A 10,973-nucleotide genomic window follows, 5' to 3' on the forward strand; every position below is an offset into this window, starting at 1 on the left:
TCTGGTACAAACTGCTGATGGCTAGGACTACATCGGAGTGCTTCACACAATAGAAAAGCTGTCAACCTCAACGAACAAGGTCAAGCAAAGCAAAGTCGCTTGAAACACCACATAAAGACAACGATACAGTACTTCTGATAAATTACTAGAGAGCTCACGTCGTATGCTCGATGCTTCAAGCTTGCTATATTTCTTCCGACGATAGTGTTAGGCTACAATGTCACCTCGACAATCACTAGGCTGCTTCACCGTGACAGTGCCTCACAGGAAAAGCTTAGGCATTTTCGACTGACACAGCTCGTTCACCAAAATGTTTGCTCGGGAGAGATCGCGTAGATATATGCCTCCAATGGATAAATAGGATACAACTGAAGGAAACTGCTTATGCGAACTAGAGGTTCAACAAGCCAGCCATTTCAATTCGCTCGTATGGGCTTGTCGTTATTGTATGCCACGGGACTACATAGGAACAGAGGAAGTAAGCCCCGAATTTCCAGAAAAGACGATAAAGCACACCGAATTACGCACAGGCACACCGCGCGGTCGAAAATACAGTTCCAACAATATATAATTACGCGCTGAATCATTTCAGAATCTCTTCAATGAGCGCGTTTTGGGCGCTTGCTTGATTCAGCCAAGCACAGCACAAATGCAAGATTCGATCGACCCATGAAACTCCAGACATGCACTTGCTGATTTTAAAGAGTTGTATCCCAGTATTAATTCGAAATACTCACACCATAGCGCACAAAGCCTTACGTAAGGGCTATCCAACAAGCAGCATTTCCCCATCAGTTGGGCTATTTGATGTCGAGGACCACTGCTTTTTTAGCGAATTCCTACGCAACATCTGCTGTTTTTATGAAAATACACTTCGTTAAAACAACACATAACTCGACTGGACAATGGGTAAAGAACAAGGGTGCTCCGTTGGCGAGCAGAAACAACATGCATGTACGAAAATCATGTAACGTTATTGCTTAAGTAAACAAGGTTGATGACAATAAGCGAATGCCCCCTGTTTGCCCACAATTTCCGTGTCTTTTGTACACCAATCTATTTCAGTCATGCGACAACCCCCTGCAAACTACCACTGTTGATCGATTTGCTTTTACTTCTGTAAGGCGACATAAAACCATTTCTAACACGTAGCCTACTTAGCGTAAGACCTCAAAGTAAGAGCGTATAAACAATCGTACCTTGTTGTCTGTCCAACTGAGACAATGAGTTCCAATAACCCGTAATGAAAAATAATCAGAAATAATCCATCAGATCTGAAAGGTTTGTTGCTCGACGTCAGAAAATGTTCAGACGGAGTCCGCAAGATCTCAGTCGGTGCTGAGATGTGATTCCTCCAAAGTCTTTCTCCCCACTCAGGCTCTCTTTCTCTATGATGCCCCTCTTTGGGCTGAAGCTGACTGACAGATACACAAATCCACCCACGGAACAAACCTTGCTCTGTCATTGGACTAAAGCGTCAAGTGTCCGCCTTTTGGCTCTGGGTATTGGTCAATTTTAGACCATTTGTTTTTCACTTTTCTCACCGGGCTACGGCGATATGGCGATTAGCGTGCATGGGAACTGTATTTCTTATGTGTAATTTTACGCGCAATGAAGTCTTCTACAGCGACATCCAGACGCATCATGAAAACTACAATTCCCACAAATCACTGCGTGAGAATCTAGCTAGAAAACAGACGGCCGTCGCTGTCAACTCCTGCCCCACCTACTTGTGTGCGCTTGCTCGGTAGAGAGGCCATGGCGTATTTAACTTGCTGTGTATGCGGATGAGGAGGATGGTTCGAGGTCTGGCCGAGAGGCAGAGCGCATCGGATGAATTTGCGCTCTTTTTCTCTCTCTCAGCGAATGATCGGGTTTCTAAAGGCGACCAGACTACTGTAATATTCAGTGACTTGGCATTTTGTACCAGTATTTTGGATATATATGACAGCGGATGTGTCCAGTAATGAGGCGCAAGCTAACGTGCTAATGTTAGCCAAGAAATCAGGAAAAACGTCGGATAGCGGAAGTGCTGAAGTACCCGGATTTCAATTTGCCTGACATACAAGGTGGGTGGAGTGGACTGCAGTTATGCCTTGTAAAATTGTGTTTGATGAGGTTGTGTGGGTTCTGGCCTCTCCTAATGTCCTTTTATTGTCAATTAGTGGTCTTAATTGGCGCCTTAAATATAATTGGAATGGCCGAGACTTACATTGTAGGCCTATATTTTGTTGGCCTTGCTAAGGAAAATCCCATATTTATGTTCATTTACTTCAGTGACTTCTACATTTTGTTGATTTTGTTTTTGATATTTGCACATCTTTAAGAAGGCCATGTAGCCTACGCATTGGGAAGTCCCCAGCAGTTCTTGTGTTGACCTAAGCCAATTATTTATTGATGGATGATCTTGAGCTATGGGTATTAAGTAGCCTATACTTGTCAGGAGTTTGGAGGTCTATCTGAAGCAGGTGTTTTGCGAGAGGCTTAGTCATTGTTTTGTCCAATGTTAGCCTAGTTTTGATCAGCAAATCAATAATGTATGTTTTACATTCAACAAATAATAAAACATATGTGTTTGCTTGCTTGGACTGCTTGTTGCCACACACAATCTCTGTAAGGCTGCAGTGCAAGTTGTGTATCTGAATGTGGTATGGTTATATATTTGAGTTGGTCACAGAAGCCACATGACTGTCGTCATGTTGCACATTACATATTTCCTTTCATTACGCCCTGGTCACATTCTCTGAAGCACTGGTGCCAGTGTAGGCCTACAAAAACTGAGTTGAATTTAAGTTGCCATTTAACAGAAATAGTATTATAGTATACATTGAGCTATGTTTTTGGGAAGTAGTGGCATTGGAAAGGAATCTACATATTCTTCAGATGAAGTATGTCACTGTTTTATGTCAGTATGAAGTGGCCATGCACTACATGTATTTCATTAGTTCAGTCTCTGAAATTTGGATTAAACATGTATGCATACATCTTCGTTCTCGCTGGAGAGCGGACTTCTCGTGATCGTGCTTCTCTCGGAGGAGAGTGGCTGTCCACGCGGTGGACTGATCATCAAAGTGCTTCACGGGGTCCCAAGGGACCACTGCACTCAAGAAGCTGAGATAGATTACGTTGCGTTTTGGGCAAGACCTCTGGCCGTGGTGCTGAAGTACTGCCACGGGCAAGAAATGTCTATGCAGCAAACATTCTCAAGCTCGGGAGTATGGGGCGCCACCGAGAGCTCGGGCAGTATCTGTGAGCGGACACCCTCCGGCAGATGATGGTTGGAGAGCAATGAAGCTAGGTGAACTGGAAGGAAACTAGGGCAAGACACCTGACGAATCAATCGAACAGCTTCGGAAGGGAGGCGAAAGGAGAGGTGGCGGGTACGAGCGAGAAGGAACATTTGTGACTGGAGACAGGTGAGCGGAGAATAAATGCTGTATAGTTAGTTAATGGGCATTCCAAATTCCTGTGCGCTGAAATTCCACCAAATGACGGCAGGGCGGAGAATGAGAAGCTGCTGGTTAAATAGGCGTGCCTATCTTTTCGCACTGAATTCAATTGAGTGGAGAAAAGAATATATGTAAATTAGGCATGCCAAATTCCATTACGCTTCTCTGAAACTTTCGTTTGTAACAAACGTGCATTATGAAGCGGGAGAGTTTGGAAAGAGCATAGCCTAAAGTTTAAATCTATTTAACTAACCTGTGCCATTAGTTGCATGTACGAAATGCCTGTGGGGTACCTTCTACATGTAACCTGAAACAAGTCTAAACTGAGCAGTCTGGACAATGCAAGGGTCAACATATGGCTTAGTACTAGAAGAGCCAAGTGCAGAAATGTTAGCTCAAGCTCGGTGGTCATGTGGTGTTGAGCAGTTAGTTTATAAATATATATATTTTTAGTTCTATTGTATTTTTGCCTTTAACAGGACAGTGGAGGAGAGACAGGAAACGAGTGGGGGGAGAGACAGGGAAGGATGGTCAAATGACCCAGGCCAAAATCGAACCCGGATCACCGGCGTAGTAACCAGGACTCCCTGGCAGAAGAGACTCTAGTCTCAATGGGACAATCGTGGCTAAATAAAGGATAAATGAAAAAAAGTAACCCAGTGCCCTACCGTTAGACCACGACAGGGCGGAGGAGTCAGTTTATTACCTGGCTGAAGGTTGGAAGCTCTCCCTCAGTTGTCTGGTGCCGTAGCAGAGGCACATGCAGCACCCGACCGAGGGAAGAGGACTGGAGATTCTGTGGTTGTGGGTGTGCTCTGTCACACCAACGAGTGATAATGAGCCTGGCTCTTGTGCAGTGGTCAGGGCCTCAGTTTGGTTCCTCAGGAGGCCCGGTTTGAGTTCCAGTGTGGCAACTGCACACCCAGGGGGGCTACCTTCCTCTTTGGTGCTACTTTTTACTGACTCATTTCCTGGTTGCTATAAAACACGAGTGACAGACTGGCAGTGATGCTGTGGAGGGCTTGCCATTTTGAACTAGAGTGGTTGTCTCATCATACTAAGCTGATAAGATAGTTCTACTAGTCAGTGGTATAGCCTACTATGGTAAAACTTTTTGGGCTTTCTAGTCCGTTTTGCCTCAGCTTTGCAGTGGTTCCCAAACTGGGGTTTGGGACCCCTGAGGGGTTGCGCGGAGATACTGTAGGGAAGTTGCGGACAGGAGGGACTTTGCATATTCAGGAAATCCACAAGTTAACAGCCAACAAAATTCCATAAACTGGTTAGTAACAGTATTCACTTGTATGGTTAATATTTGCTCTCCTGTGAATGTCTAGCAATATTAGTGGAGAAAGTATTCATAGAAAACCTAGCAGTATTAATGGACAAAGAAATAGCCTAAGAATATGGGGTGGATGGTCGCAAAATATTCTTGGGTCCAAAAGGGGTAGCCTGGCTCTCACGCAGACCCTTCGTGCCTCGTGCATCTTCGCTAAACTTTGTGAGCTCGCACGAGAGTCTGTAAATCTTAGACGAGCCTGAACTGCATCCGATATTTCATGGTCGGTCCAATCAAACTCGTGGGGCGAGATCGCGGGGCGGGGTATATACAAGTCAGATGTTGAAGTAGTAGTGATTAAAAAAAGCCACGTGAATTCTCCAATGAGGTTCAAGCTGTTTTGAACACACCCGCGCCTTTCCAGAGCTAAGCGATTGTCAATGTTCCAACAACCATCGCGTGAGAGCCAGGTTACAAATGGGGGTCCCCGCTGAAAAAGTTTGGGGAACCACTCTTGTACTGTAAGGTGCTGATGGGAATATATCAGTAGTATAGTCAGCACTAAAACCTCACTACATTTTTTTTATTCAGGTCAGCTTTCTTAAAGCTCTGCAAGACATAAAGGTGCTGTTGTGCCCTTTTGATCAGCCCAGACTGGGCAGGTTTCAGGTATCAGGTGAGATCTTCCGCAAGGAATTTGAAGCACGATACAGTACCGGTATTCATCTCCTTTGATGTGGATGGTTGTGTGAACGTGGCCTTCAGCTGACTCATGGAATGGAAAGGCTATTATACAGTAGTATCAGAGATTCTTTAAGTATAGAGATATGCCAATGTAATACGTTGCTATGGGCACCTAACATGACCAGGTTCGGGTCTGCCTAAAGGGGCGTGTCATAATGCTCCTAGCATTGAATAGAGCAGTCCCTAGGTCTGCCTAAAGGGGGATTTCCCCCCCTCCCCCTTGCAATAATAGAACCCGGAAACAATGGGCCAATGGAACCTCTCTCTCTCTACTCTCTCTGGTAGTATAGTATGGTGTTGGTACTGTGATCTGTATCTTGGAGACTGGGGGTGTTTTTGACGCTGCACAGCTCCACATTCATGAGTGAAGAGGAGGATGTACAAGATGGCAGCAGCAGTCTTGTTGCAAGCCAGTGGTCAGGGAGGGTAGTGTAGAGCAGTGTTTCTCAACCTCTTTTTAAGGCGAGGCACCCTTTCAATTCATGAAAAATTTCAAGGCACCCCAAACCAACAAGCCGTAACATGGCATCGCATCCGATACCACACAAGCTTAGAAAAGTAACACATTTGGAAACGTCACACGACCTATGTTTGAAGTTGCAGCTGACCATAGGGCGACCTATATTTACTTTATTGTGCGTAAATGGCAGATGAAAGATTCCACTGACAAGCATTAACTTATCAATTCAGACAAATGTGTATTATATTACATAATTTTATTTATCAGCCACGTTTCCGCGGCACCCCTGAAGCGGGCCCGAGGCACCCCTGTTGAGAAACACTGGTGTAGATCTTAAGGTTGTCTCATTTCACAAGCAGGGCAGTCATGGGTAAGCAGTTAGGTCATCAGACTTGTAGCCCAAAGGTTGCCGGTTCGACTCCCGACCCGCCAGATTGGTGGGCGGAATAATTAACTAGTTCTCTCCCCCATCCTCCTCCATCATGACTGAGGTACCCTGAGCATGGTACTGTCCCGTCGCACTGCTCCCTTGGGGCGCCATTGAGGGCTGCCCCCTTGCTCGGGTGAGGCATTGCAGTGTGTGCAGTGTTCACTTGTGTGCTGTGGAGTGCTGTGTCACAGTGACAATGGGAGTTGGAGTTTCCCAATGGGGTTTTCACTTTCACTTTACGTTATGTTTCAGTTTCAATTGTCCAGTTCTTACAGTGATGTATGCAATGCCATGGTTTGGTGATGAACTTGGATGGTTGTGGGAAATCTGATGGATTAGAGTGCAAAGTGTGTCCGCTATTATTTTGACTGATTATTGTGGTTGACAATCAATGGCTGTGTGTTGAACAAACATAATATCAGGTCTTCAGAATGCCTGTAGGAAAAGGAGTTTTGAACATTTTTTTAAAAAACAACTAGGCCAGGCTACGCTTATCAGAGTGCTTCTGCTATTGTGGGTTTGAGTGAAAATTTCAATATGCAGTATGTTCATAAAAACAGTTATTATGCTGATCATGTGCTGCCAAACGGTGTCTGTTGAGGAGCCAAAATGAGTCATCATTAATTTGCAGTAAGAGACGATGGATAGGTCAGCGTCCGGCCATCCTTGAAAGAGAAACTCGGAGAAGAGCAACATGACAACAAAGTATTGCAAATTTGTAATTAATATCAAGCCATGATGCATCATGTGCTTTCACATCTGTAGGGACTTAAGGATGATTAATGACCATTGGACCAGGAAGGATGATAAACCACATGAAACCAAAAGTTGTCTGAGGCAGTTATTTCTGATCCTTTTATAAAGGATGTTTTCACTGTGTGAGGAAACCATCCATTTCTGAGATGCATTTGAGACCTGTCCTTCGGTGTGGCCTTGTTGTCACCAACATGGTGTCGCTTCAGATTGCTTACGGTCCTTACTGTCATTGTCTCTTGTTAAGAGGCGCGGGCCGTGAGAAGTGAAGAGAGTGCTGTGTGAAGAGTGAATGGTAATGACCGCAAAATGCCTCAAAGTAGCCTGAGGCCATACTGTAAGCTCACTGAAGATTTAACTGTAGAGCCACAATTTAGGTATGTTTGCACTGTTTTTGTTTGCCTCCAGTTTCATGTGAGATTGATCGATTGTTTTTTTCTAGGATGTTCTGTATGATGCAAAGAAAACAGAGCTTGCTGTCAAATATTAGTGCTTGTGTATTCTACAGCTTTACACTGCACAACTGACATGTCAAACTTGACGCTGTCGAGCAACACATCCGCCTTTCAGTTTGAGGACAGTTCTTTGTGTTGTATTTTTTAGTTCTCCTGAACCCATGTTGTTGTCTTCATCTTTAGTTAGACAGAAACATCACCTGCCAGCTGGTATCAGCGCTAACAGGGGTAGCATGAAGAATTTGATTTGTGTGAGCAAATGTACGAGTCTGGCAACGTGGGCTTAAGACGAGAATGAAACGCTGTTAGTATTTCTCAGACACCTTCATGACTCTCTCTTTTACTCCGATCGCGTTCTCCTGTAGTGCATCCGTGGCTCATGCATTTTCATCACCCCCTTTGAAGCCTGGTTGGAAACCGTCTCTTTATGTTTATTTGATGGTTGTGGTTTGTGTTTTTTTTTTTGTTAGAGCCATCAGCCTGTGTTATCCTCTTCTGTGCTTGTTAGCCCTGTACAGCGGGAAAGAGTCAGCCTTGACATGCACAGCTGGTTTGATAGGCAGTGTACAGCACAGAACGAAAAAAACATGCATACTTATGAAAGCAGTTGAAATGCACAATGAGCAAGGCTGCCAAAAAATAATTGCTTGCGTCTGCCTTTGTCAATGTGTCCTGCCAGTGTAGACCTATCCAGCTGGGAGGAGTGCACGCATCCTTTTTTATGTGTGTGCTTTTATTCCAGTTCAGTAAAGCAAGGCCATCCACTTGTTAAGGACACCGTATTAATATTCAGTTCTTTTACCTCTTTCATGTTTCTCCACCTCTGCTGTCTTCCCCCCTGCTCTGGACCCCACCTGGCTGTAGGGTTCATTAAATCTCGGAAAAGTACGCGGGATGGATGAGAACAAAGGAGCAGCCACTGAACGGATTCTTCTAGAACCCTACAAGTACTTGCTTCAGTTGCCAGGTAAGACTGTTTATTTTCCTACAGTATGCATCCTATTAAAAAAAATGACAAGGCAAATTCTTAAGTAAACATCGATTATGGGGTAATACAAGCTATTTTCTTGCCTTGTGTGGACCTCAATTATTGTGTGCTTGTGTTGTATGAATGGTGTAAATGTTCTCGGCACATGTTTGTATGTATGAGAAGCTGTGTATTTATGGCAAGCTGTGTAGCGTCCTGGGTGGAAGGCTGGTGACTGATCTGGGGTGCATTTCTCAAAAGAGAAGTTGTTAGCCTGTTGGCAACTTCTGTAGTTGCCAATGGGAAAATGCATTGAAAACAACAAGGTAGCTAATGTAGTAAGCAACTTTGGTTTTGAGAAATGCACCCCTGTTCTGTATGAGCAACAGCAGTTGCCGCACCGAAAGAGGAACTGAAGGTCAGGATGTGTGGCAACCACTGACTCTCAGTCTTGTTCATCTCTGAGCACAAACTCATATGGGAGGGTTTTTATGACAAGAGGTCAGACCAGCCAACTTCTATTCAGTAGGGTTTTTTTGTCAGCATAGTTGTTGCATGCCACTGTTGGACTACATTTTTGTCAGTAATACAGGATATGATGTCGGTAATTACTTCTTAATAATCGTAATTCAGGTGCACATGTCTACATGAGACAGAAGGAAGGGGGATGGTATTTGAACTCTGACACTGTTGAAAGACCTGCTGAATCAGGAGGAAACGCTCTGACTTGTGGACACAGAACAGGTGTCTGGCTTTGACTCAGTTCCTCCATCAAGTCCTCAGATTTAACGTTTCAAGTCTTTGTTTCACTTTTAAATAACTGAAAGTGAAAGTAAATTCAGCGAGTCGTGAAATGGCATTCCATTCGAGGCATTCTGCTACTGGGTGACATTCATGGCTAAGGTGCAGCTGAGCTGGCTCCAGAGTCATGATAGTTGATTATGAATGTTTATGTCTGATTAAAAAAAAAATCTCTGTTAGTTTGGAAAAAATAAAGACTGAGCCTTCATTTTTGTGCTGGTTTTTTTTTTTTCATTGAAGTGGTTCTGCGTAGTTAACAACTAATAGGCAGCATCTGTTCCGTGAACGGAACAGCAACCTTGAGGTGAGTGTGTCCAAGGCTGGCATCTATATTTAGACAGGTTATGCAGACCGTCTCTTTCCGAGCATGTTTCCCAACGGGGCCGATATCAGGATTCCATTTGCGTGTGTGTGTGTGAGAAGATCTGGCCCAATTACTGGTAGAAGAGCTTTGGCGCAGACAGCTTCCAGCCTCTTCATTCAGTGCTCTACGCTGGCTGCATGCATATTTGCCTTGATTAATTTAAGAATGAATGAACTACTCTCTTGTAACTTTTCAATAATCTAAGCCATCTCATTAGGTGCTATATCACACACTCAGATTAGATATGAGGTTACAGTTCAAGTCCTGGCAGAGGGTGTGTAGTGTCATTAGCACTTGTAATTTTGCTGTTGGTGGTTCTTGCATAGTACCTATTGCTCATTGACCTAACTTACCAGTAGTGATGTTCAGTTTTGTACCAGCTTCCCCAAGTCCATTGCCAGTCTCCTGGCTTCTATCCGAATCGGTCTATTCTGTTCTGTTACTCAACCCTGAGGATAGTTTGGCTCTGACAGTGTCAATAAGGAAGCACTATTTTTTTTTGCGCAAGTCATTCACTGTGACCACAGATCTCCACAGCACAAAATGCTCAAACTGTTATTTTGTACTCAGTGAATCTGGGGATATTCCAAGAACATGGTTAAGTGATAAACCTGGCTAAGTTAACCTAGAGGAAGTGGTAAACCTGCTAATAGATAGCCCTCAAATGTCATTTAGTTAATAAAATAAGCACTAGAGGTTCTTCTATTAGATTTACAACTACCTCAAGGTTAACTTAACCTGGTTTACGACTGAGCCAGATTGATGGAATACTCCACAGACTCTGTGGGGAAAGCAGAGCTCAGCAGACTCAGATTTTTCTTCAGGTAGAGGTTATGAGTCATTTAGCCCCCGGCGTGAACAGGCTTAATTGACTAATTATTGGCATTTATTTTAAGCTGCGGTTGATTCAGTGTTGGTAATGTGTCACCTAGTGGAGCAGTCGTGTTGCTGAAGCTATTTACTTATTTTGTTTTTTTTTGGGTTTGCATAGATTTGTTTTGTTTGTAAAACACAGTTGATTCCATGTGGGGATAAGACGGCGCTGGTAATGTCCTCTTTTTCAGATCATTAGCTTTGCTGATTTTTTTTTTTCAGCCTTTGCTGAAGCCTTCGTCGCTGTCCCTCAGAACAAAGCATAATGTTATTCTACTTCCTCCACCACACCACAGGTGGAGTTTTAGAATTTTTATCACTCCCTGACCCCTCCCACCACCACCACCACAGCATACTCTGTTAGGTAGCTCACATCAGGCAGGATCCTTAAATGTTATCTT

The 10,973-nt window shown here is 44.0% G+C and overlaps 2 protein-coding genes across 6 annotated transcripts in view; one reads left to right on the forward strand and one right to left on the reverse strand.

The window, feature by feature from the left end:
• Positions 1–1,430, reverse strand: part of arid4b (AT-rich interaction domain 4B) — a 75,170-nt gene extending 73,740 nt beyond the window's left edge. The window contains exon 1 of one of the 3 annotated variants that reach the window (XM_063191880.1): positions 1,200–1,430. The gene's annotated coding sequence lies outside the window, so the exon portion shown is untranslated. The remainder of the gene's footprint in view (positions 1–1,199) is intronic. The other 2 variants (XM_063191879.1, XM_063191881.1) reach the window with 2 other exon arrangements.
• Positions 1,431–1,534: 104 nt separating this feature from the next.
• ggps1 (geranylgeranyl diphosphate synthase 1) overlaps positions 1,535–10,973 on the forward strand; it is a 50,720-nt gene continuing 41,281 nt past the window's right edge. Inside the window, exons 1-2 of one of the 3 annotated variants that reach the window (XM_063191884.1) lie at positions 1,535–2,069; positions 8,432–8,534. In XM_063191884.1, coding sequence (XP_063047954.1) covers positions 8,462–8,534 — 73 coding nt within the window. In that variant the 5' untranslated portion in view covers positions 1,535–2,069; positions 8,432–8,461. The other 2 variants (XM_063191885.1, XM_063191886.1) reach the window with 2 other exon arrangements.

This window comes from Engraulis encrasicolus, chromosome 24 (genome assembly GCF_034702125.1).
Source record: "Engraulis encrasicolus isolate BLACKSEA-1 chromosome 24, IST_EnEncr_1.0, whole genome shotgun sequence".
Classification (NCBI taxonomy): Eukaryota; Metazoa; Chordata; class Actinopteri; order Clupeiformes; family Engraulidae; genus Engraulis; species Engraulis encrasicolus.